Genomic DNA, 27,521 nt, shown 5'->3' on the forward strand with positions numbered 1-27,521 from the left:
TCAGGCTGTGCTTGATCACTGCTTGTACTCTGCCCCTGCTTCAGAAACAATCCTTCCTGAGCTCTGATTTAAACCTAGAGCAACAAAATATTTCAATTTTTTTTCGCTAAAGCAGGATGACACAAAAATTATCAATACATATTTTTCAAAGTTGTCAAGAGGTAAAAAAATGGAGCATTGTGCACATTCCTGCACAGAAGTATGCACTGTCATAGAAGTAACATTTCTGATCATGTGGAGCTTTCTAGAGTTGCCTTAACATATAAAACAGAAATCTTTGTAGCTCAGATGAAGAGGTGTTGCAGACAAAGCTCCAGGCAGAAGAAAAAGGAGAGGTCAGAGGAGCTGAAGATTCCAGCACGCTGGGAACACAGTGTTTGAAGAGACACATTCACTGGGACACCCTAAATAGGTGCTGTGGATTTGCAGGTGTTTCTGGTTTTACAGGTCAAAAAGCTTTTGAACTGTGTTTTCACTATTCTCTGGGGGAAAGAAAAACAACTAAACCAAAGAAAAAAAAAAAGCAACCCAAACCTGCATGAAGTTGATTCGGAATGGTTCTGCATTTAGCACTGGATGTAAACCCCTACAGCTGTGATAACTGGCAGATGAAAGGAAAGGCAAGGAGGTAAAAGAGGTACCTGCACAGCAGAACCGAAAATTGTTCCCGTGGAATGCTCACAGACTGGGGAAGGTGAGCAGTTCAGTGAGGAACATCTGCATTTGCAGGTGATGCTGCTTCCCTTCTGTCCCAAACTAATGCAGCCAAATTCTCAGTTCTGGACTTGCTGCTCTGCCTGTTCAAGTGTAGGAACTGCAGGTGACTGAGGCAGAGCTCCTTTGTGTTTCTTTATCAACTGCTTCTGAAAGTTACTCACACCCCCTCACTGCCTGCCTTGGGATGAAATCTATTTGTTGGAATTTCTAGTGACATTTGCTTTTGTCTTATTATTTCAGATACAAGAGGAAGGGTCAGATTTTAAGAAAATTGTGTCCCAGAAGGGCTATTGATTAGGAGACAGACAACCTGAACAAACAACTTGTCCATTTGTCTTCCTAAACTTTGTCCCATGAGTGGTTTTATTTACTTGAAATCATGGCTATTTCGTCCATGTAATATCACAGAGCCTGTGCCAGTGCTTTGTAATCCAATTCCTTGAGCCAAGAGGCATTTCTGCTGGGAGATTTTGGGTGCTGAGAGTGTCCTAATCCAAAAAGAAAATATTTCAGCAGCTGGAGAAACACAGCAGCCCTAAAGGTGAAGGTACAGGGAGGCTCAGGAGACCCTCTGTTCTTTGCTGAACAGAACTTGTTGTTTCCCTTTTGTGCTGTTCTTTTACATGCTTTGTACTTTTCCCTATCAGTTTATCATTTTTAGTGCAAACTGTAGTTCAGAACAGTGTAATTCATTAGCAATGCAGTTTAAAGAGTTCTCTTGCAGGTCCTTCCTTAGTGGGGACTTTGCTCTCAATTATAAAAATTTAACATATCCTTGTGAAAACCCACATATTCAGACTATTTTTTTCTCCTTTGCAGATCAATGCCTGTCTCCCTGCCTTCTCTTTGGTCCTTATTAAAACCCTTTCTACTGATTTGATCATTTTTATTAGTGCCCTGAAGTAATCTGTACCATAGAGACTTTCTTTTTCATATCATCTGTGGTGTGACATCATTTCTCCATTTTCTTTAAACCTTCTATCCTCCGGTCTTTAAATTGCAATAAATTTAGATTTTTATTCCTGCTGTAGAGTTTGACCCACCTGGTGCAGCTGAATTCTGGCAGTGGCCTTTCAGTGACAGATATTTTTGCTAAAAGCATTGCTTTAAGGTATTAAATCAGTCTCAGGAGTAAGATACAACAAGCACAGAGGAGTAACCAGCAACAGTGCTAACAAGCACCAAAGGCTTTCTCCAGGGCTCAACAGCTGGGCTGGGCCAGATTTAAAGGGCTGGAAACAAAAAGACATCCTGCATAGAAATGAAAGGTCTCATAAATGGACCTCACTGCAGTGGGGGAGAGCCAGGTGGGGCTGTTATGGGGAGGATTTTCTTGGTACTGTACGTGAATCTTGCATCTCACACCTGCATCTTTCTGCCTGTCTGTCCCTACACCAGTGGATTTCCTTGAGTACAGTTTCTTGCAAAATGTCTAGAGAAACTTATCCAAAAGGGAAGTGATATAAACTATGTGGATTAGCTCATTGGAGAATGAGAGAGAGAACAGCCCTGAAAATGCTGGGGAAAAGGGGATTACAAGATCATCCTGCCATCCAGCTGCAGATAAAATATCTGCATCCTCTATGGCTGGGAAGATGATCTAGACAAAGTGAGCCTTAGGGAATCAGAAGAAAGGGGATGTGGGGAAAAAGAGAGCAATGGTTGTAACTGAGGTTATTACAGTCAGTTTTATTCCATTCATGCCCAAAGGAGCTGTACTGGAGGGAAAGCAGGAATCACCGTGTTGAGGATATAACATCTCCTGCTCAAGTAAAACAGAAAAGATCAACACCTGTATCTGCTGTTTGTGGTGCCTTTGGGGTCTCTGAGCTTAGTTTTGTACTCCTGGAGCCTGAAAACCCATTACTTTGCTCTGAGTCTCTTCCAAGGCAGTTTTAGAGCTCCTGCTGTATCCCAGTCTTGCTTCCTCACTCTTCTGACGTCAGCTTGTTCAGTCAAGTCCTTGGAATCATTTCTGAGATGGGAACATTATAAATGCTAGCAGTCTGGCTGCATGCATTTTCCTGGAGTCTTTCATATGCTAAAAACCTCTCTTTGTGTTTCATGGGTTAGGAATAGCAGAATTATTCATTATTCTACAGTTATAGTCTGGTTCATGTCCCAGTTTTATTCCAGTTTCTGATCATTGAATCCTATGGAGGGATAGCATCCTCCTAAACAACCTCCAAGAGGGAATAACTTGTCTAAGAAAGAGTGGTAAGTGTTGATTCCTAATTTCTCTCTTTAGAATTCACAGGGAAGCATGTCAGAAGCAGAAGGAAGAATTTATTTTAACTTTAAAGTGGGGAACTACTGATGCAACATGAGAAGGAGCATAGTTACCACTGTGGGAAAAATATTCTGTCTTTAGCAAGGCAGGGGATGCCAGAGATCTACCCCAGTTTCTCCCCAAACACCAGTAACACCTTTGTAACTGGTTTCAGCTGTCACTTGTCATCTTGTCCTGCCAAACTCTCTGATCCCAAAGTGGCACTGACTCTTCAGGGACACAACCACATCCTTAGCGCTCCTAATCACACCCAATACTTTTGATGTGCTAATGGAGCCCTTTCCTCCTCCTCCTCCTGCCTGGCAGGGCCATTCTGCCAGAGAATTCTGTTGCTGTCACAGTGCCATGCTCCCCTTGAGACACTGCACTTCACACTGTGTGCACTGGCAATAACTTTTAGCAGAAAAGGTGAAGATTTGAGATAGGCTCTTTGCTGTGAACAAAGTACAGCCTATGCCTGTCCCTACTGAATTTCCCAATATGCCACCTTAAACATTCAGCTCTTAATCTGTCCTTAAATTTTTATCAGTTCTCCTGCTGCCTCCAAATCATTCCTTTCTGCTCTCAGGGGTCCAACAGCAGCTCTTGCTGTACAGGCCCCCTCTCCTCTGTGGGTCTCTGCCGTGGGTTGGCTTTGGGCATCTGTTGCCCAAGCCTGTGTTTGCTGGGAGATGTGAGCAGTGACTCGAGCTGCTGCTGACTCCATCCTAGCTTGGAAAATGAGTGTGGTTTTATTGCTAAAAATGTGCATGCACAGTCAACCCTCCCACCTGCTCCGTTGCCAGCAATCCTCATGGGCTCAGGGGGAGGAGGAGGAGGCAGCGGGAGCTCTGCACATCTGTCATGGGCATTGCTGAGATACGATGCCCCTGACCCAGCAATGCCCAGGGTCACAAATCTTCTACTTTCGTGATTATTGGTGCACTCGAAATGTGAAAAGGTGCTGGAGAGGGCTCAGGCTGCCCCTGTGAGCCCGGCGTGCCTGTCACACAGACCGTGAGGCAGCCCCGCTGTCCCCTCCACTGGCAGCCCTGCACACAGACTGTAGCTGTGCTGGTACATTTATGCACTAGACCTTGAAGATGTTTGACTGTTTGTTTTCCTTTCATTGCCATAAGCAAACTCACTGACTGTGAAAAGGGATAAATTAGCATCTCCAAAGACCGAGGCTCTCTTTATTCTGAAAACAAGCAACAAGGAGCAGCAGCTCAGGCTCCCTCACTCTCCCTCCCTGTGCTGTGCCAGCACAGCTCTTTGGGAACTGGCCCAAAGCTCAGCTACTCTGTTTTTTTTTGTGAGCTGAACAGATTTTAAGCACTTGGCTGAGTCTGTGAACATGGAGGTCAGTTGTAACTTCTTAGATGAATCCACACAGGCTGATCACTGCATTGATTTTTAGCCTGTGCTGTTCGGACTGAGGGCAGTAACTTGTATTTCAAAGAAGTCTCTAAACCATATGGTTTCAGTTCCAGTATTGCTGTCACAAGCCTGGGCAGCTCTCTGCTGCTCACTGAGCCATGTGGCACAGGCAAGCCTCATGTCCCCCTTAGATGTGGCACACACTCCACCTGGGGTGTCACCCGGCTCTGGCTTCACCTGACTCTGTTCCACTGTGGTCAGTCTCCTGCAGTTGCACTTGCACACTAGAACAGGCAGAAGGCAGGTGAAGCCCACATTTACCCTCTGTGTTTCAAGCTTTCACCCACACCTCTGGCTCAGCTATGTCTTGGAGCACCAATGTCACCCTGCAGTAGGACAGGGCTTTGGAATCCCTCTCTCTCTGGCTGCTGCTGCCTGTCCCTGCCTTCTTGTTGCAGGTCCCAAAGCAAGGATGAGGTGTGCAAAAAGGTTGGTTTAGCTTGGGTAGAGCTGGGAAGAGCACAGCTGCTGAGACAGCTGGCCATGTTTAAGGCCTGTAATTTCTGCAAAGTGTCATCCTGAATTCCTGAGCCTGTGTGTCCTGTTTGGGGTTCCCCCTACTTCCTTATTATCCTAAAATCATCCTGGGCTTCTGTTAAGCTTCCCATTGTCTAAGTATCTTCCTCACCTATGCCAAGGGTTTTACAGCTCAAGGTGACCCTCTGCTATTTTGCAGCTTGGATCCAGGGTATTTCCTTTGAAAGCACACTAAAGTGCTACAAACATGGTCACAGTCTTAACCCCAAATCCTCCCTCCATTTGCATGGTCCTCATTCAGCCCTAGTCCCCACGGCTTCTGAAGGGCATTGGCCAAAGTAAAATCTGTCAGTGTAAAAACTGCATCTGCTGTGCTAACGATCACTGTCGGTCCCAAGCAGTTATTTCAGCCTTTCCATCAGCTGACCACAGACCACATCCTCCACAGGTATCCCAAATCCAGAACTTTATTTATAAAATGACTCATACAGGGACACAGAGCCCTGAACCACTTCAGACTGACAGGGCAAAATCACTAGGCAGGACACACTGAGACCTCTGAGGACGACTGGAGCTAATTGCCAGGGGCTGGTTTGGGGATGCAAAGCCCCTTTATGTGCTGCTTTAGGGACAAGCTCGTGTTCTTACATTGCTGAGTATATGCCAATGAATGCCACCATGCTATGGACAGACTTTAATAAGAACTTTTCCCCTAGATTAGATGGAGGAGATGAAAATGTCTTGGCAAAATGACGCGACCTCGGAAAGGATTCCCCGAGAGCTCTGGAGCAACTCAAGCGTGGACACGCAGTGAATTATTCAAAGGGCTTCCTCCGTTTCTCTGTTCCTCTCCTTCCAGGTGAACTAAAATCCATAGAGTGGGATAATTCTTTCTTCCTTCTGGGCCTGTATTTAGATCATTCCTGCCAGCCACGGTGGGAGGAAGAGGCCAACAGTTCCCAGCAAACACACAATGATGAACATCCAGAGGAAGATCCTGTCAATGACCATTGCAACGTACTTCCAGTCTTCCTTCACCTGGGAACACAGAAAGGCCGATTATCAACATTTATTTGAGACCAAAATTTATGAAAACTATGAGTGCTTTGTTCCAAAAAAGGATATTGTTTTTTAATTCCAGAGATAGGAAGGGAAGGTCTCACTCACATTTAGTGGTCCTATAAGATGGCAAAGATTAATCTATGAATTGTTGATGTGAGAGACAGATTCCCAGAAGGTCTGTGGGTGTGCATGTGCAATCACAAACCCTGTTCACAGATCCCCAGGGATGACACACACTCGTGGATAATTAAGCTCCTCACTTGCACACTCACTATCCCATTTCCCATGAGCAACAGCTGTAACTGGGTGTGTAAATGAGGATGAGATTCAAGCTGGGGAGGGTGAGGGGTAAGAAATAAGTCGTTTCCCCATGCTCATAAACAGATTTGCTTACAGATTAATGAAGCCAACCTCTTCCTGCAAAGGGATTTAAAGCTTTGGGTGAGTAAGCAGTGAAAATGAACCAGCAAATAAAAGTAGTGGTGTCCCTCATTCTCCTTTTTCTCCGTTTTTGCCTTGCTGTGGGAGGATTTTCCAGCAATTCCTCTCTGGGGAGGTCTAGTACTTATTAATACCATCAGGCAGAAATTGTAAATGCCTGTTTCATTAAGAAACCACATAATATGAAAACCTCTTTTATTACATTGCTGTTAATAATTTCTTTCCAAGGAAGAGAACTGATCAGATGGCAAACTTTTATTTGATATGACTGTACCCATTAGAATTTCCTACAGTTTCCCACTTGGTGATTAATAGACCCGAGGGCTGAAATTTGGCACGCTGCCTTGCTCTTCAGGGAAAACATCTCAGCAGGAGCTTGCTCAAACCTCTTCAGTGGCTGTGAGTGCAGCAAGTCAGGAGTGTGGTGAAAGGAGAAGGAGGCAGAGCAAAACCAAGGCTGCCAAAAAGTCATTTGGGTGAAGGAAGCAATCCAAAGATCAGTGAAATGCCATTTGCAGCAGATGATGCTTCCACAGGTACAGTGGCATTACTGAGCTCCTTGGCTCAGTAAGCAGCTTTGTGAACTGGGAAATGAGGCATGCACTGGGGACCAAATCATATTTCCTCTGAACAAAGCATTTTCAATTTCAGGAGCACCTGAACGTTGCCAAAAGTGTAAGAATCAGTTAAATATTTTCATGCAATGGATAGATTTATTCCTTATAAAACCAGGACTGAGTTAAGCCAGCCTTTGTTACTGAATAGGTAGAGGAAACAAACAGAGGTTCATCCTGTGTCTTGTCACCTTCTTGGGGAAAATCGTGTTATTTTATGATTGCACAGCCCTCAGTACAACCATCTATAATTAGAGTAAAAGAAATAGTGACCACTGAAACCAAAAGTAGTTATTCCAAGGATACGGTCTCAGTCAATAACTCCCCTTTGCTGCACCTATTTTCTGATCTGTTCATCACTTGCTGAGTGTTGGAGTGAGTCTCTGATGCTTAAAATTCCTGAGAAGGGCAGCTAAGTAAGCTCTAGATTACTGTATGTATGTGTTTAGTGTCTCATGACATAACCAATGGGTAAGGAAAATCTGAAATGTACCATCTGAAGTCCAACTGGAAAGCTGAATTGAGTTAATAGTGCCCCATTCTGTTAAAATAAGCTTTTTTGGATATTCAGGCTGGTAAAAGTGCTAGATCATGCAAAGGAAAGAAACTAGATGATTTTCTCTTTGAGAAAAGAAGGGGGGAATGGGAGAAGAGGAACAACTTGAAAATTTGACAGAAATTTGCTCTCAAATGTAATGGTGTATGCAGAAATACTCAGCCCATCTTGAAAATGATGGCTGGGAGTGCATTAGATGAGTTTGTAAAATCAATATCCAGCTTCAGTCCGAGAGCACAGAGGGTGAAATTGCAAATTATGGAGAGATAATGAAAAAAAAAGGAGGAGGAAGAAAAAAAATTATCTGGATTTTGTGTTTTGTGCTCTGCCAGCACTGTAGCATTTCCCTGTGGTCCAGCACCTCACGTGGGGCATGATCTGCAGACATCCCTCTGACATCTCTGCAGCTGCCAACATCTGCCACCACAACTCCTGAGTTGCATTTTGATTAGTTTTTAAGAAGCTCACTCAAAACTATTTTCAGAAAAGGATCAGGGGCAACTGATTCCCCCCCCCCTCAAATTTCCAAAAAGTCAGGGAATCTGTAGCTTTTTCCTGGTCCAGCTCCTCGTGGGTCTGAGCCCCAGGATTTGAGTGGAGGATTGAGGTGACTTGGTGGCATCTGATCCCCAGGATCTGGAGTCTGCAACACAGATTAGAGCAGTCCCAGGTGGTTTTATTGTACTTTGTTAAAAATAAACCAGTGAGATTATCCTCTGTCTCCTCCCCTTCAGCTTTATTCTTTCCCATTTTATTTTTAAGCTGTCTTCAAAATCTTCATATTGCAGTATTCCACAGACACACACAGCCATGGACAGCAAGACTTCCCAGATGGTGCTGTTGGTGTCTGGTTATTTTGGCTCGTGTGTGACATCCAACTTGTTTTGCTTTTCAGTCTGTAATTAATTTCTAATGGCATTTCCATCATTTGCTGGGACAATTCCATCTTGCGTTTTCCCCAGTGTCCCACTGTGCTTGTATTGTTTGCAGATATCTTTTTGTAACAAACAACTGCCTCTTGCATTTCCCATTTTGTCTTCGCTGAAGCACTTAATTAAATGAGCTATTTACTTTTAATTTAGAAGCGCTGCCCCTGTGGCAATGGAGCTTTAGAAAAAAAAACTTCAAAAGAAGCTCTGTTCTTGTTCTGGGAAGGTGCATGTCTGTGGAAATATTGCCCATGAGACAGCAAGCTGTGTCTCAGCAGTTTTATCAGAGATGCCTCCTGATAGATTTATGGAAGACTTCCATGAAGAAATGCCACAATTTGATTTTATGATGAAAGCAAACTCCTGAGTACTGATTTTTTCCCCAATAAATTCTCATTTTATTCGATGAGTTCTGCTCCTCACAGTATATTTCAATTCCAGAAAACTGTTTTTCCCTCTTCTTTTTCATTTACACCTGGAGAAAAAAAAAAAAAAGTGCCTTCCCACTTGATATCTCTTGAATCCAGAAAGAGAAAATAGTATAGCCTCACACTGAGGTCAGCATTATTCCCCCAGACCTGAAAACCCAAGCTCTGCCTACTGTGCCAATAACAACTGCTGTGCAAGAGCAGTGAAACCTCACCCCCAGGAACACCACTGCTCCAGACTCCCCAAGAGGAGCCCACAGACCTGCCCACAGCTCATTGCTGGATGATTTCTTGGTGCCTTTGCTCACAGGCTGGGCTGGCAGGAGGTTGGGTCAGAGACCAAAGGCTCAAAATGCTCCTTTTCTTCTGCTTTTGATGTTTAGTGCTCTAAATCCCTTTTCCTCAGGATAATCATTTCAAGAGGGAAGAGTAGCAGAAGAAAATTCATGGCTTCTGAAGACTGTTTTCATTTTAAAGAATTAAAAGGAAGGACCTCAAGATGTTAATTGACTCAGTTCTTGATGATAACAACCAGCTCAGCAGAGAGAATCAGTTGAAATGGGAAGTATTATTGGTGTAATATTCTTTCATTTGCACCATGGGGAAAAGAGTGAGTTAAACTCAGCTGCCATCCCTGGGTTTACTTGTGGTTATTGCCAGAGGGAGAGAGCAGAGTTTAATTCCTGCACTCCTAATGTGTTTGTGAAGTGCTCTAGCCTGGCAAAGAGTTTTGGGCTGTCAACTAATAAAGATGAGGATTCACAGCCCATCTCTGCCACAGATTTGTTCTGTGACCTTGAACAGGTCACTTCATCTCTGTGTTTTGGCTGTCACTCCTCAACATGAGGAATAAACAGTTATTTCCTCAAAGGGATGTTGTGAAGTGAAATACATTAAAGAACAGAAGCCTTTAACTATGGTATCAAAGAGGACAGTAGTATTCAACATTTTGTTGCTGCTTCTAAGTGCTCAGTGCTGTGAAAAGTGCAAATAAAAGACACTTTTCATGCCCAGGAAGTCTTGTATAAAAGCACTGTGACTTGCACCGATTCTGAATCTTGAGAAATTTAAACTGTAGGTATAGATAAGAAGTACCTTTTGCTTATGGATCTGTCTAAGAAAAGCTAGATAAGACTTTCCATTAATAACATGACGAATTTCAGGTTATCTTGTGCCTTCCTTCATTATGGCCATCGTTACTAGCACACTGCATCCATAGTATTGCAGGAAAGAGCTACAGGAGGTGTGAAAGAATGTGGCATTTGTTATGTGCATCACTATCTCCGTTGAAAGAGATTCTTTCAGCCTCTATTTCCTTCCTCTATTTGTAGCCATATTTACCCTCACAGAGTAAGTGTGGAATTTGTCTGTCCACCCACCTCCCTGCACAGAGCCAACTGCTCCAGTGGAAGTCCACTAATGAGGAATCACACCCTGCAATATCCCCACGCTACTACGTGCTTCCCACATCCACAACCTGCTTGGGGAATTCACTTTCCTCAGCTCCATAGTCAAAGTCAGTGCTTAATAAAAAACAGACAGTGTGAGTTCCCTGTCTGTCAGAGGCTTCTCTGTGAAGAATAAGTCTCTCTTCTCACCAGATGATTGCATTTTGGGTCTCTTTCACAACCTTACCTGCTTCCTCCCTACCTAACAACAACTTTATTCCTATTTTCTGCTGGAGAATCCATTGTCCCAGAGCAGCCCTGAGCATGGTCTGGTTGTGCTGCCCTCTTGGCCCTCATGCCAGCCAAGACCCCAAGGACATCTCCAGCTGTGTCTGCAGTGGCCGGTGAGTCCAAAAGCCACAATATCAGGGATGGCCGAGCCTACATCAGCACTTACATGCTCTGTATAGCCTCAAGGTTTGGTGGGGCTTCCCTAGCAGATAATTTTTGGGTTGCTAAAGGAGAGCAGGCTAAGTTGGCATACTTACTGAGAAATCAGCATCCTCTGCTCTCAGGTGATCTGCGATGTAGTGAACCCCTTCCACTGCCAGCTTCAGGGCTGGGGACATCAGCACGAGGTGTTGCTCTTTGGCGCCGTGAATCTTGCTCCCTTGGGCTGGTGTGCCAGCTGCCTCCCCCTTTTTGCATTTACACTTGCACTGAGGGGGCTTGTGCTGGGGCTGCTCTTCGTTTAGGTGGCACCGCTGGGATGCTGGAGAGCCAGTGGATTGGCCATTGGTCTGGGAAGAGTCCTCCTGCAGGTAGCAGTACTGGATGCTCCGGGACCTGCAGCGGACACTCCCCTCCTCTGCTTTGTTGGGACTGTACATCTGCTGAACACTCAGTGATCTGCCTTTCAAGACAGAGGTGGCCTGGGTGTCACTCAGGGGGTGGCGTGAGGGTTGTGGAGATGAGCAGGTCACCTGTACAGGCTCCGGGTGCAGAACGGAGTACTGCCCAGAAGGTGACTTGCAGATAGGCTGAGGCTTGGCTGGCTCCTCGAGGTGGGCACAGAAGGAAGATGTGGGTGAAGGCTCATTACTCTGGGGGCTGGGGGAAGATGAGGTAGTGAAGTTGGGTTCCACGTCGATCTCGGACCAAAGCCTCGGTGCGTTGGTTATTCTGTGCATGGATTCAATGAGCTTCTTGCAATTGTCTTTCACTGCAGAGGGACGTTTCATGAAAAGGATCCGTGGGACTATGTCAAGGAAGACCCTCCTCACCCAGTCAGGCATCGTGTGGGTACGTGGGGAACGATGGTGCACGTTGAGCACAAAGACAGTGATGATGATAGACAGGGTAACAAATATCATGGTGAAGAGAAGATACTCCCCAATCAGAGGGATGACCAAGGAGGTAGATGGGATGATCTCTGTGATGAGCAGCAGGAACACAGTCAGAGACAGCAGCACGGAGATGCACAAGGTTATCTTCTCTCCACACTCAGAGGGCAGGTAGAAGACCAGGACAGTCAGGCAGGAGATCAGCAGGCAGGGGATGATCAGATTGATGGTGTAGAACAGCGGCAGCCTCCGGATAATGAAGGAGTAAGTTATATCAGGGTAGATCTCTGTGCAGCATTCATATTTCTTGCTGTTGTAATTGCCAACAGCGTTGATGATGACCCATTCCCCACTCTCCCAGTAGTCCAGCTGGTCCACATGACTGTGCATGCTCACCAAGTCTATCTTGGCTTTGTCGTAGGTCCAGGAGCCAAACTTCATGGTGCAGTTTTGCTGGTCAAAGGGGAAGAAGGTGACATCGATGCTGCAGGAGCTCTTATATATAGCAGGTGGCATCCATTTAATTCTCCCATCATAGAAGAGGTGAGCCTTGGTCAGGTGGGTGACTGCGAAGTCACCGTCAGCACTGGGGAGAGATGGAAGATCAAAAAAGACTGAGACTTCTCTAGGCTGTGTCAACTCTGCTAAAGAAACAGAATATTTAGTGCCTGGCTTCCAAAAATACACTCAGAGAGATGCAAGAAGCACATTGTATGCAGACACTGGATCCATCTACTCCGTCCAGTGGATTGTGAACTCTGTTGGCTTATACAAGCCCTGGATTTCCATGCAGTGTCAGCCTTTACCTGGCATAAGTCAGTTCCTTGAGGTGATTGTGCACAAGTTTTAAGTGCCCTGGAATGGGCTGAGTTTGCTTTAGAGGGTTGGGAGGAAGCACTCTCAGGTAGTGTAGCTGTGAACTCTGCAGAATTAATTGTGACAGCTGCTAAAAATGAAACAATGTTGGATAATCATTCGGTCTCTTACATGAAAACCAGCAAGAGCATCCTATTAATAAGAATAATGAAAGTCAATCTCTTGATTTCCCAGTCAGGAAGAGAACTGTCTTTTATGGTGTCTTCTTACAGGGACTCTCACTTGGGTTCTGTGTGGCAGTACAGGATAAATAGATAACAGCCCAGGATTTTGTATCAGAAAGCCACTTTCCAGGCTTTTGCAGGAAGAAGCCGAGTCACAAACAGCAGCTCTGCCAGACAAAGGGGAAGCTGATCAGGGGAAGAGAGCTTCTGCTAAAAACTTGAGATGAATTATTCAGGCTGATACAGACAGAAAGCTCTCTGCTCCTGCCCAGCTCTTCCGGCTGGAGCCAGCCCAGCTTGCAGCCGCTTTCCCAGCAGCTGGCAAAATCCCTTGGCCCTGCTCTGCTGCTTCAGTGCCCAGATGTGCCCTGACAGCAGCCATACAGTGACAGGGTGTGCAGGGGTCTCACCTCTGCTGCTTCTCACCAGTAGCAAGATGAACAACATAGGAATGATCTGGCAGGATCAGTTCCTTAAGCTGCAGAACGCAGAGGAACTTCCCTAAATTCATTTCTTTAGGAGAACACCCATTCATTCATATGCAAAAGGGTGAAAAAGGACTTTTTGACATTTCATACAATCAGAGAATCATGGAATTATTTGGGTTGGAAAGGACCTTAAATACCATCTGGTTTCAACTCCCTGTCATGGGCAGGGACACCTTCCACTAGACCAGGTTGCTCCAAACCCCATCAGCTCGGCCTGGAACATTTCCAGGTATGGGTAATCAAAACTTCTCTAAGCAAACTGTTCCAGTGCATCATAGCTTGCATCACATATTCCTTCATGCTCTGTGAAACATCCTAAAAATGAGCCTGGTGTAGTATTTTGGGAAATAGCGGCAGAATATGGCATTCACTGAGCTGCTTGGCCAATGTGGTATCTGGGCAGAGGTAGAACATGCCCCCAGTCCCCATGATCACAGCCCAGACCTCTTTCTCTTGAGACAATTTTCTAGGTGGCAGATTTTACAAAAAACAAAAGAACACAAGAGAACCTAGTGCTTTTTGACCTCTAAACTGGATTATTTCTAAAGATCGAAAATGTCTTTTATTTTTATTTTTTTTAAGGAAAGAAAAAACTGTGTATAAACCCAGACTACCTCAAAGGGATTAAGGCAAAAGCAGCACCATGAGTTACTCCAAAGCAAATAAACCTGAGAAATACCATTGTACAATCCACCCAGCTCCTTTCTTACCTCTTCTTTCCTAAATTTAATTTACACCCTGAGAACATATGCTTTGGACGAAAACCACCTCTTTTTCTTTTTTTTTTTTCTCCTGGGTTTTGCCTGCACTGTAAAGCCAGATTGAGACATGAAACATGCACAGCAAGTGACAGTCCAGCGTTTGCTCTTCTCAGTGGTTTTCTTTCTAAATCTCAGTAGGAATATGGAATCCAATTCTGCATTTAATGATATCTCTGAGGCATGATTAAATCGCTCATTAATAGAACAATGTTTATAATTGGATCTTTGTACAGAAAAGGATTATGAGCATCCACTAGTGGTTCACTTCTCAGGTAGAACAATGTGTAAGTGGCTGGAGAAAAGAGAGAGGTGTGCATTTTTCCTTGGCAAACTGTTGGAAAAGGGCACAAAACTCTTCTTAAAAAGTCATCCAGGAATGATATTAATTCATGTAATTGTGTTTTAGTCCCCTTGCCTGGCAGTTTTGCAGTCTCTGTGTGACCAGCCACATACCTGTTCTGCAAGTGTAGATGGAACTAATGTGGTGCTGCAGATCTTGTATATCAATTATTTCTGTAAATGATCTGTCTGTTTGATGAGGAATGTATTTGTTTATTGCTTGCCTAAAAACCCCAGCCTCATCCTGGGTCCTCTTTGGTTCACAAGTTATTACAAATTACACTGGTACTGCCTTCCAGGCTGGGTCTTGCCTGCAGTGCCATGGCAGGAGTGAAACCAGCAGCAGAACAGCTTCTTAGATTTAGTCAGCTATTGACTTTTAGGAGCCATAAAACACCCTGGGATCCTCCTGCTTCACCAACCTAACAGGGCTGTGAAGTAATTCCTGGCTCTACTGGGTGTGTTGGAACTTCTCATTGCAGTTCAACACAGAGGAATTTGTAAGCAGGGTAAATTAGCCGTGCTGTGTACATAGACTGTATTCCAACCAGCTATGTCATGCAAAGGCAGTGTTCTCAGTTATCTTAACCCTTCATGCATGTGTATATTTTTGCCTCCTTCCCCAAGCTTACCACCCACATTGGACCTTCAAACATATGTTTACTGGACTGGAAGCTACTCCTGCTGGCACCCTGCCGGTGAGGGGGAACCTGCAGAGATGCTCTCATCCCAGCTGTGAGCCCAGAGAGATGCTTTCATCCTGAGTGAGACTTTCATTCTGCTTCTCCCCACATGAGAGAGGGAGCAAACAGGGTCACCTGGCTGTTGACAGTCTTCCAAAGTCTTTTCTCAGTCTCCTCCAGGGTACGAAGGTGAGACAACCAACTGCAAGCAGAGTCTGCAGTTACGAGACTGGGGAAACCCTGTTTCCTTGGGGACAGCTTTGCTGTGGGAAGACCCATTCCTGTGCTGACAGCCCTGACTGCAAACATGAATATTTCCTTAGGCAGGAAGGTGGGATACCTGATATAGTGGGACAGAGAAAATCTGAAGCCGTTCCTTCATAGCAGTAGCACATTTTCATTTCGTTTAGTCGAGACCACTCTGTTGTGACAGTTGTCATGAAAAACCATTTGGAGGAAGGCATGAGTGCAAGGTAAACATCACAAGATCTGGAAAACTAAGATAGTCAGGCTCTCCTGATTACTCTGACCTGACAGCTTTAAAAATGTATCAGTAATAAAGTACTGGAGCTCTTACATTTTTGTGCCAAATACAACACTGCACGGCAAGAAAGAAAGTTGCTTATTTTTCTCCCAAGGAAAAAGCTGTGCTGTGTGCTGCAGCCTTTGATTTGTCATTTTGAGAATAAAGGCTGCTCTCCTAAATCTCCTAAGTTTATAAGGGTTCAAGGATGGCATTGTTTTACTGGCAGCCATCATCCATGTTTCATTAAAAAGCTCTGCTAATGGAGAATTTTTCTTTTGTGTGTGTGTGTCAGTTTCTATTTTCCTGCAGTTGGGAGATACATCATCTCACAAAATTAAACTTTTTCAGAATGCATGTAAATGAGGCACACATTTATTTTAATTTCTGATGATAAAATTTAAATCCAAACAGAGCTTTAAAAGCCTGAAAATTAGTGATATACATGTATGGATATAGTAGAATATCCTCATTTAAAGCATTTTTCATAAACCAGCAGTAACCAAGAAAAATTGTGGTTTTAAGACCCCTGTAAAGAATGTACTCAGCACCCTTTCAGTACACACTGAAGAGACACTTCTGTAATATTCTGATTAAAATTGTCACCAAAGGCAAACCAAAAAAATGGTTTTTTTAAAGAATTGTTTTCTGCTACCAAAGTTATGACTACAAATGCACGGGTTGGAAGGGACTTCTGGAATTGTCTTGTCCAAGCTCCCTCCCCAAAGCAGGATCAGCTACAAGAGGATCAAGACCTCATCCAATTGGGTTTTAAATATACCCAAGGTCTTGGAAAATTGGATAAAAAACATTTTGGGTACACAGATGGAAGTGTCTGTCACTGATGTTACTTCTTTGAGTCACATCCCAGCTTTTGCTTGCTTTAGATGTTTAGGAACTGGTGACAACCAATACTTTGACTGTCCCTCAGCAAAATAGGCATCTGTCTCAGAAATGCCTGTCCTACGCCCATGGAATGAGCACAAGTCTCTCAGAAGGCTCTAACAGTGCTGAATTGGTGCATTTTGCTCCAATTCTTCCCTTTGCCAAAGATCCTTGTCAGCACTTTGAAGGCAAAACTCCAGCACTGTCCTCAGCATAGTGGTAGGAGAAGCCCTTGGATGGGAACACAGCAACAGCCCAGGAGAGAGATCCCTCCTATAGATTTCTTTGCATCAGTTCCTGTATTACTGGACAGCACTTGGCAGAAAACCTCAAAGCACCTAAAGATATAATTCCTCTCCAGAATTACAGTCACTGGAACTCCCAGAAGAATCAAGGAAGCTGAAGTGTGAAGTAGTGATTTTTGGCCTGTTGTAAGTTAAGTACAATCTGGTGCACAATGATGAGATCTGTGCCAGTACACACAAAGGAAAATGTCAAGAATGTTTCCAATATTTTAAAGGTTAGACTGGGGCATCTTTTGGTATTTCTCCTCCAAAGAGCTTTGGATGAGTCATGAAACCAGCGTTACTCCAGAAATAAAACTGGTTGCAAACATCACAGAATAGTTCAAAAGAACAAGCTGCTGCAGTACAGTTCAAAAGAACTCTTTGCTTTCTCGTGGTTTTCAAAAGCTGCCTGCCAGATGGTCATCTAACCCAGTCCAGTAATCCTTTGTGTCCATTTTACCACTGGGTGAATTCCTCAAGATATTTCCTACTCCTAATTACAGAAATTTGCGTTTGATTTCCCTTCATGTCAGATCTTTTATTTTACTTTATTTTATTTTACTTTTTGTGACTGTGGAGTCTAAGGCAGGGATTATTTTCTGGAACAGTTAACACCAGAAAATACCGAGGACTTTAGAACTCTCAGTGTTCCCAGGTTTTACAATCAGGCTAGAGAAGACAAATGCTATGATGCTATCACAAATATGCAGTGGAAAAACAGGCAGTGAAGCTCACATTTCAAGTTCCCTGCCCATCCATTAATCTCAAGGACATGTCTTGGATTTTCCTGGGCAGCCTTTAGCAGCTGAAGCACCTGGATGCAAACCTCCACTTTCAGGGGTTTCTGCTCTGGAGCTCCTATGTTGCACAGTGGCCACGGGACTCAAACATTGTGGTGAAGAAGCAAAAAAAAAAAAAAATGCAGCCCCAAGAACTTATTCCCTTTTTAGAGAAAAATAGGTGGTTGTTTTTACTTCAAATACATTAAAAAAAACCTAAAATGTTCTTCAAATTCAGTAATGAATGGGAAAATAAATCAATGCAGAGGATTAGATAATTCATTTATAAATGATTTGGTGGTGCCTGAAAAGCCTTTACAACCTCAGATAAGGAACAACCAGTTTTCTTGGCAAAGAGGAGGCTTTGTCACTTCACCATGAACTCATATTCCTCTGTTATGCATATGTTATGTCACATCTAGCAGAAACTATTTACAGAGTCTTGGAACTTATCTCATCAAGCCTGAAAATTCAACAGCATATTAATTTCCCTGTAGGATATTAATTTGGTTTTAGATTCCTTATGAGTGTTGACAACTACATATACTCTCTAGGCCAAATCAACTGAGTTTACTGATTTAATTTGGGCCTCTGGAGTGGGTAAATGGAAGGTTTTCAACAATAATGAGCCAAGATATGAGAATAACCTCACCGCAAGGGGTTAGGTTTCCTTAACAATGTAAATCTGAAATCAATTTAAATTCTACCACTTACATATATAACACAAAATAAAAACAGAAGGGGCATTTGTATAATCTCCTGCCCAGAACATCTCTCTTCCAAAGGATTCCATCCCAAACAGAAATACCATACTTCTGGCAGAGCATGTGACAAGCATTAATTAGCTCACACTAAAAGGCCTGAAGAGTGCAAAAGGCCAACGTGGCCACTTGCTCTCCTCCACCAAAGTTCCTTTGCACATTCTCTTACTCTTAGAGACCCAGATTTCCATGCACCTATGTTAAATTCCCTCTGAACTATGTATGCATGTAAAATATAAGATGGAATCCTTGTTAGCATCACCCAGGAGCAGTCACTATCGTTTCTATGCCCACAAGGAGAAGCCCTGGCTGGTAACGCAGCTGGCGAGCTGCCGTGCAGAAGAGCCTCAGCTTGGTGTCCCATCAGGCTACAGGTTTTGCCTTGCATGTATTGTCCTACAATCCCTAAAAAATGTGAAGCCTGACACAGCAGTGGAACTAAGATATTGACTGCAGCTCCAGACGTGTTTGGTAGGAAGTTAGGTAGAAGAGAGAAGTACATCCCAGGGCAGAAAACAGTTCACATAAGGCTGTATGAAAGAGCATGGGGAAATATAGCTGTAAAGAGGTATAGAATTAATGGAAAACCATTACTGACTGGCTAATGGATGGTGTCTACATCCATGTTTAATTCATGGATAAAGGAACCAATTAAAAATGCATGATAGACTCATGACAACCAACAGAGGAAGGCATGATTATTAATGATAAATATGGATGAAGGGAGAGAAGCACCTTGGATTTGGGTAGCTGGGGCACTAGAACTCCCCTTTGTGGCAGCAGGTCCCCAGTACAGTGAGATTTGCTACCTTCCCAACCTCCTGCAAGTCAGAGCAATGAGGTGAGAAAGGCTGAAAGGCTTGTGCCCCAGGAGAGGGTAAGAAGGACGTTCTGGAGTCCCTGATGATGCTCAAGTGACAGTGAACTAGAACAGAGTAGAGGGGCAGAGAATGTAGGAGGTACCCACCTTGGAGGTCTGAGTGCCCATGGACCTCCTGGGGATGCCTTCAGCATGAAGTCCCAAAATGTCCAAAACACAAAAGGATACCAAGGTCTCCTTCTGGAGGCCTCACCATCCCTGGGAGCATTCAAGGCCAGGCTGGATGGGGCTTTGAGCATCCTGGTCTAGCGGAAGGAGTCCCTGCTCAAGGCAGGGGGTTGGAATTAGATGATTTTTAAGATCTCTTTCAGCTCAAACCATTCTAGGATTCTATGATTCTTCATTTCTAGGCCCCTCCTTGTATGGCCCATGTTCATCAGCCGTGATGAGCCTGATGAGCCAAGGGAGCAGAAGCAGAGATGACACATCAGGCTCTTGGGCACCATCCAGCAAATAAATGGTTTGAAGCACAAAGGGCCCATGGAGATTTGTGCCATGCTATTTCCTTTGGCACCATGGTCCACCACAACAACCACCAGAAGCTCCAGGAATAATAATTCTTGCCAATGTCATTAATTAAGCAGTGAGAACGACAAGGACATTCAATTTTTTTTCCAGTGGAAGCTGTGAACACCTTTCTTGGTTGCAGTGTGAGGCATTTGTAATACAATATTCATGCTCAGAGTGTGTCCCTGTAAGGCAGGAAGGTCCAAGTGCCTATGAATTAGTCATTTCCATTGGGCTAATCTCTGAAAGGCGCTGAGTGAGGATACAGTGGTTTCCAAGAGGTTTGCAATCACTCCACACCACTGAGGATCAGAAACGAGCTAATGGGAAAGATAACAGTTCCTGCAGTCTCCAGAGCTCACAATTCCCTGGGCAGATTCCTGCTTCAGCCATTTATTTTTTTTTTTAAACAGAAGTAAAATTGTATCAAGCTAGAACCAGGCAACTGTTTATTAAAAACAAACCTGGCTGCTGCTGTGAGTGTTTTCTCTGAGTGTAAGCCACATACTAAGATGTTTTTGTTTGATCCCTGCAGCGTTTTCTCTGGAGCCTGTGCTGGGGTGGGAAATTGGTATATCCAACATCCTGGGAGACTTGGAGAGCTGTGGTATAATAAGCCTAGGAGAAAACAGTCTTGGCACTTGGGCAATCTTTCTAAGAATATCAACAGGCTCCAAAGGAAAGAAAGAAAACCATCACCTGCTCCCTAAGAAGTGTCCATACAAGAGAGAGATTCCAATCATCTGAGATGAGGAACAAATACCTGTTTCATTCTAGAATGAATCATTCTAGGAATCATTCTAGAATGGTATTTGGCTGACCTGACACTGCTATTTGTAGACACACAAGCCTGACATGTTTCAGTATATTTTCCTTATTTAAGCCCATCCTCAGTAATTGGCTTTTCCAGTTGATGGTGATGAATTAGGGGAGAGCTCCTGGGTGAAATGAAATCTAAGAGGACTGAAAGCTCAAATCCAGCTCAATTGTGCATCTGACATGTGAAGAGAAAACAATGCCTGGCATCCCCCAACAAAACTCACTGCCCAGAGAAAGGATCATTAGGAGAGCAAAGCCCTTGCAATGAATGTCAGTCACATCATTTAAGGCATGTCTGGGACAGATATTATAGAATCTGCATGAAATCCAACCACAGAGGACAAAATTAAAGAGGAATAATTGCAAGAAGCATTTTAACACCATGAACAGAGAAAATTTGCAAGGATGGGTTTGCCCTCTGGCCACGATGCCCACACTCACTTGTTGTAAAGGACAATATCTGGCCTCCAGATGAGCTCTGAGGGGATTCGGATGGATGTGACATTTTCGTATTCTTGGGGGTCCCAGCGCAGTTTGTAGTCATGCCACTCCTGCCAAAAATGAGGTGGTTACAAAGCTGTGACAGTTCAGTCGCAAAACTGAAATGGAACACGGAAAAATACATATTTGGTCGCACCCACCTGCTTCACCCACACGTTTGTGGTCATCATTTGATTTTTCTCATCCTGAAATGCAAGATCAGATATTGGTTACGGAAGCAGACGAAGCAGCCCGAAGGACTCATTAAATTTCTCTTAATTGTACATCATTTCTGTAATTACAGATCACCTCTGCAATAAATGTAAGTTCCATCCTGGAATTAAAAAGCAGATGTTTCTGTCATTTGACATGGGACAGGGCACAGCTGCCTGATACCACCGAAGAGCTGAGCCTGCACCTAAGCAATCCTGTGAGCAGATGGACTGGAATTTATTGGGATTTTCCTCAGACAGATTCAGCCCAGGACGATGATGCCAGGTAGAGGAAAAACCTCCACAGCCTGGCTTTAACCTGTGCACTGAAGGAGGGGAGTTCTGGATATATACACCCTTACTCACACGTGTGGTGGATTACAATGCTCAGCTTCATCTGCAAGTGGTGTTCAGTACCTCTCCTGTGAAACGTTACCCATGAACACAGCTCTGGAAACAAGAAGCTCAGCAGCATTTTTCCTTTTATCAAATAGATGAAGGAGAGCATATGGATTGGGTTTTCTGAATAAATCCAAGCTGCTCTGCTGACATGGAACACTTGGACAGCCTGGTGTATTCCCATTCTACCAACAGGTAGATTTTTTTCCTGACTCTAACTAGAAATAGTATGGAAAGGTATGACTGTACACATATATATTTAAAAAATGTAAGGCAGACATAATGCTGGTAGCACTGTAGTAGAGTTAATTACTGCTTGCTGCTTGCCTTTTGTGTTTATTACAACATTTCTGTAAGTAACTGAGATGACTTACCCAGGGCAGAGCCCAGTGCTGCTCTGATTGAAGTGTCACACCAGAGCTCAGAGCTTATTTGTGTGTTTATTTCTTTTCTCTCCTTCTTTGGTTGGCATCAAACCCAGCTGAATTGGCAGGGCTCATTTGGAAGCAAACTGGTCATCATTAACCTTGCTCTTGTGGCAGTACAGGATTGATTGTGAACATGAAGTACCAGGAGGTTTGGGAGGAGCTGTGCCTCCTCCTTCCTGTGGTGCACCAAGTGTAAAACCTGACCAGAGATACTCTCCTCTGGGGTTAGGAACCAGAGTGACATGGAGGAAGGAGAAACACAAAAACCACTCCAATGAGCAACAAAGGAAGACAAAATATCCAGCTACATCCTTGGGTGCTGATGGGAGATGAGGAATGCCACTGGAGGAGGCTCCACACCCTGGACTGGACTGATTCTTGAACATCTGCTTCACTTACCACTTTGAAGTTCAAGCACCTGAGGGTCTCCCCCACAGCCCCAGTCTCTCAGGCACTGCACTTTTTCGAAATTTTTCTCTCTGGAACCACCCTTGGTGGAAGTTCCTGCCCATCACACCTGAGGCTCTGCCATCCTGCTGACCTGAGTGCAGCATGACTCCAGTCCCATGGGTTTATCTCAGGAAGGGGGGTTGCAATGTGCTGATGACCAAGTGCCACCAGCACAGCTGTCTGCTCCTCACAGAGCCAGCCTGGAGAACAGCAGTGACTCTGCAGCCATGGGGGTGTTGCACTGCCTGGCCCCTTTTCTCAAGGTGAACACGGTACATGAGGTCCTGCAGAGAAACAGGGCTAGGATTCCAAGTGTGCCTCTCAGTGGCTGCTCCTGGGCACATGCTTGATCCCTCACCACTTATTTGTGGGCTCAGAAAACCCTCAGCATGCCAGGGTGAGGTAAGGACAAGCAGGGACGTCAAGTTCCCCATTGATTTCTGTTCCCCTGCCCCCAGCTTTTGTCAGCAGGAGCTGGGGTTTGAATACAGCTCTGATTTCTCTTTCAGACTCCTTGTCTTTGGGAGCTGAATGTTGGGTCTAACAATTGCAGCAGGGTTTGCACCAAAACTGTCACTGTCGGGAAGGGAGAGACACAGCTGAAGTGCCGCAGCGGTGGCAGGGGTGTCACCGGTCCCAACCACACAGACTGGGGCAGGAGGGGCTGAGACTTCTCCTCCAGCCATGACCACAGGCCTCAGAACAGATCTGCCTGTGAGTTGCACTTCTAACCACTGACATGATTTTAAGAAGATTAATTCTTCTTAAGTAAACTGGGAAGGCACTATGGAGCAGGTGTATCGATCCCCCCCTTCCACAATTCAGCAGCTGCATAATGGAAAATCTCTTTCATGCTTCCACCGTCACTAATGTCTCATCTTTAGTCTTATCAATTATTCAGATGGGAACTGTACCACTTCAACATTAGCAACTGCAAACAGCCCTGGATCCCTTGGGCTGATGTAAGAGTGAGGAGGGGACTGGAAGACCATTTCTGTGCTGCAAAGCTGAACGTCGATGGCTTCTGCCCAAGGAGATGCAACTCTCCAGCAACTGGTGTCTTCGATTCCCCACCTCCTGAAACACCTTGGCTCTGTGTCCCTTGCATCTCAAAACTGTGACCTCAAAATATGTCATGGTGTGGAGAGTCATCTGTTATGATTGTCCCATAGAAGTAATGTCTTGAAGTCGCATTATATTTTCCTTTATCGTAGAAATCACAGAATGGTTTGTGCTGTATGAGACTTTAAGACTCATTCTACCCCCTGCCATGGGCACGGACACCTTCCACTAGACCAGGTTGCTTCAAGCCCTGTCCAACCTGGACTTGAACACTTCCACGAATGGAGCATTATCACTTCTTTTATTCTGCCACATCAATACAGTAAAAAATGTCAGAGAGCCTCCTCTTCTGAAAAATAAGGGGGTTGGACTAGATGACCTTTAAAGGTCCCTTCTAACTCAAACTGTTCTGTGATTCTCTGAAAGACAGGCTGATACTTGCTCAAGAAATGTGCAGATGCCCAAACACACTGTCCTGGGAAGTGCCAGGTGCAAACAGAGACAGGAAAGAGAAGCATGCAGGAGCAAGATCTGCACAGGCTGTAAAGCCTGTGAGTGTGCCTGACATCTGCAGCCCTGCAGGGATGTCCTGTGGATCCAACACTTGACCCCAACATACTGTGACAGAATAATCCCTTAAATACAATTTCAGTGCACATCAGTCTGCTTGCAGACCATGTCATTCTGTACAGAGCACATGCAGTTTGCACACATGTAACTTCTATTTGAGCAAACACTCAGAAACAATTTTCTCATTAATATCTGCCAGATTAGCTAAAAGCCCTCAAAACTTTAATTTGCAGAAAGTTCTTCAGGCAAGGTCTCTTCCCAAGGTACGCAAAGCGCTGTTCCTATTAGCTGGTGTAAATTAGTAATTATGGCTCAAATTCCAAGTGAGGTATTTAATCTTTTCCTTAGCCAGAATTCTCTGGCATTTATGCCAATTGCTCTGCTGCTCTGCTGTAATCAGTCCCATGGGTTTTCATAGGGAATTTAGGATATAGTTAATGAAGAATAAAGGATCCACTTTGATGACCAGCTACTCACATGAGTCATACTTTCTTTCAGCAGAGCTGGCTGCACAATCACTATTCTCTGCTGAGAGCAAAGTCTCCCCAACCCAACTCTGGATCAGCCAGTAAAACCCACATGCACCAGGAGCCTCTCCCCGAGCCCCAGCCTGGCTACTCTGGGCCTCTTGTCACACAAAACAAGCGGGTTGTACTCACCACATCGATGAGCTGGGCGATGGACAGGCCAAAGCGGACAATGACCACGTCCGAAATGTTGGCCACGGGACGGGACCACTTGTTATAACCAGAGAAGAGTTTCTTCAGGAGCCGCTCCTCCGCGTGGGCTCGGGTCTCCACATGGCCGAAGGCTGCGGGGAAGGAACGGGGCACAGCAGCATAAAACACCTGCAGCTCCAAGGGCTGGCACAGCTGGAGCCTTCTCCAGGGGGGAAACTGTGGCAAACCCCAGCAACGGGCACATGGGGACACATGGATGTCACCCGTGACTTGACATCCTGCTATACATCTCCGTGTATTTCTCACTCTGTCCACCCACAGTGGCCAATTCCTAATGTTGGGTTTCTATTGCAGAGCAGGACTGGTCTGAACACAGCATGGCCACCAATAATATCACATTTGGAAAACACTACATGGGCCATTCTTCCCTGAAGCTAATTTTTATGGTCACTTTGTGGCAAGTTTCTAGAGCTGAAGCCTGCAAGCAGGAAAGAGTGATACTAGAAGGGCAAGCCTAAAAGGAAAAAGCAGCCTCTTGCTGGGAAATAGATCAGATTTATACATTAAAACTGACACCAAATGCATCAGAAAAAAAAAAGAAAAAAGGCAGACAAATTCAGCTCTTTAACCTCAATAGCTGTAATTTCACAAAAACTAAGGGAGAAGGAGGAGGACAGGGGAGAGCACAGGTTGGATAACAAGACTGCAGTTTTTCTCAGGCACTTTACTACAACTTTAAAAGTTGTAGGTTGCAAGGAGCAGCCCTGACCCTGCACGTAGGCTAAGGAACTGTCGGGGGTGCCTGTTGGTTATTAAAAATTGAAGCCACGTTTCACGCAGGGGCTGTCGGAGGAGCTGCGCTCCTGTGCCGGCTGTAGCAGACAGCGGGGAGAGGGAGCCGGGGGCTCTCCCCACGTCCCTCGTGGAATATGGCTTCTACTTAGTCTTTAGCTGCCCTGGATTATACAAAGGGAAGCATTAGCTGAGCGCTGGCTGTGCTCTCCGCAGTCGGGGCTGTAGCCCCGAGACACATTAACACACTTTACCCAGGGAAGAAAAACCCTGGCAAGAAGCAGGATGTTGAGCCCCTGCCTGGCTTCTCCCTCCTGTCCCCTTTCCACCGCGGCTTTAACCCTTTCAGACAAGGAGCAAAAAATAAAGGCAAAGCATTGCTCAGCAGAGGCTGGTGTTCAGGGGACCAGAAATGATGGGGCAGGAGGATGGAGGAGTCAGGGAAATTCCTTGTTGACAGAGACTGGTCTCCACAGCATGTCTTTGAGAGGAATAAGGGAGAAAAGAGCTACAGAGCAGACCAGGGGAGAAAAGCTTTCTTAAACTTACCAGGAAAAATGCTGGCACACAGCAGGAGGAGGAGGTTTCCTTTAGGCACAAGAAATCCCATCGTGGAGCAGAGCTCTAGTACGCAGAGTCTCCCGTCAGGGCAACTTTTCCACTCTGAGTCTCTGGATCCTCCAGGTTCATTCCCCTAAACTCCTTTCACTCTCTCTCCCTCGGGGAAGGGATAACAGCTGGTGCTTTGGTTTTTTTCCTTTTCTCTTCTGAGAGATTTCCAGCTCTTGCTCCTGGAAAGATGCTCTTTCCTGGGACACTGATCCTCATACACTCACAAGTGATGTGTAAGGGCTGCAGAGAGCTCCTGTAAAGAGTCCGGAATGCCCAACCTCCCTGGGCTCTCCTGCTGCTCCACTCCCCTTTCCTACGGGGCGCTTTGACTGCTCGCTTTATTTGTTGCTGCTGCTGCTGCTGCTGCTGCTGCTTTCAGCCTTCCCCCAGCCCTTCGGGCAGCCTGTGCTCGGATTTTGATGCTGATGGGCCACTGATGCCTCTGAAGCAGAGAGTGAGCACAGTATGTTTGTATATTTAATGTAGTTAGACCTGCCCACCTCCTGCTTAGGAGGAGGAGGAGGAGGAGAGAAGCCCTGCGTTCCAGCAAACAGGCTGCAGGGAGGAAAACTTTTAGCAGGAGAAATAAAGGGGGAGATACGCAGAGCCCAGCTGCAGCCAGAGGTGGAGGATACGGGGCCAGCTGGGATCGTTATAGCACCGGAAGCCCAAACAGTCTTTAATTAACGAAAGCTGTCTCTTTAATCTTGTCCAACTGCTTTTCAAAATCACTCCAGTGTAATTAGACTGAGATATTTCTGGCTTGGGCACGTATCTTTGCTGCCGATGTTTACCGGGGTGATGAACCTGCCCACGAGAACAGGGCTCTGCTGTGCTTGGTGCTGTACAAACATGTAGTACAAATACAAATATTAGTCTCTGCCCCCCCGGGCAATATTGCAAATCAAAGGTGAGACTGAGATGAGGTCACTTGAATTTATCTATATGCTTGAATATACCTTAAATATATCATAAAAAACCTCTGTTGAAGTCTTGAAAATTTTGCGGAAGAAAGAATAATTCCTTGTGCTAGCAAGAAATTATCACTCCAGCCCTTCATCTCTCATCCCTGATTCCTTGCATGGGAGACATGGAATAGAGCTCTCCCCATTTCAGTTTAAAACTAGCTTTGATATTAACACAATTACTTCCACAGGGATAGCAAATGGATTTAATTTTCAGGCACGGGTAGTGTTGCCAGCTGTAAAATTAATCAAAGTCTGTTCTAATAGTATTAGCTACATATTTTATGTATAATAATTTCCCTACTCCCAAAGCATCTCAAATATCTTCCAATATAATAAATTGCTTGCTGCAAATGGGGAGGATTACAGTCACAAGAGAAATTAGGTCTGTAGTGAGATTATAAATAACATCAGTGTAGTACCAAACTCGTCTTGTTTTTCTTATCTCATCTCTT

The 27,521-nt window shown here is 44.8% G+C and overlaps 1 protein-coding gene across 1 annotated transcript; it reads right to left on the reverse strand.

Moving 5' to 3' along the window:
- Positions 1–5,352: 5,352 nt before the first annotated feature.
- On the reverse strand, positions 5,353–26,590 carry CHRNA4 (cholinergic receptor nicotinic alpha 4 subunit). Its single transcript, XM_032705249.1, has 6 exons — positions 26,039–26,590; positions 24,677–24,828; positions 21,058–21,102; positions 20,858–20,967; positions 10,870–12,250; positions 5,353–5,941 (listed from the first exon to the last, which is right to left on the reverse strand). Exons 1-6 carry the CDS (start codon positions 26,097–26,099, stop codon positions 5,816–5,818), a joined length of 1,875 nt encoding a protein of 624 aa, XP_032561140.1. The 5' UTR covers positions 26,100–26,590; the 3' UTR covers positions 5,353–5,815.
- Positions 26,591–27,521: the final 931 nt, after the last annotated feature.

Source organism: Chiroxiphia lanceolata, chromosome 17, assembly GCF_009829145.1.
Source record: "Chiroxiphia lanceolata isolate bChiLan1 chromosome 17, bChiLan1.pri, whole genome shotgun sequence".
Taxonomy (NCBI): Eukaryota; Metazoa; Chordata; class Aves; order Passeriformes; family Pipridae; genus Chiroxiphia; species Chiroxiphia lanceolata.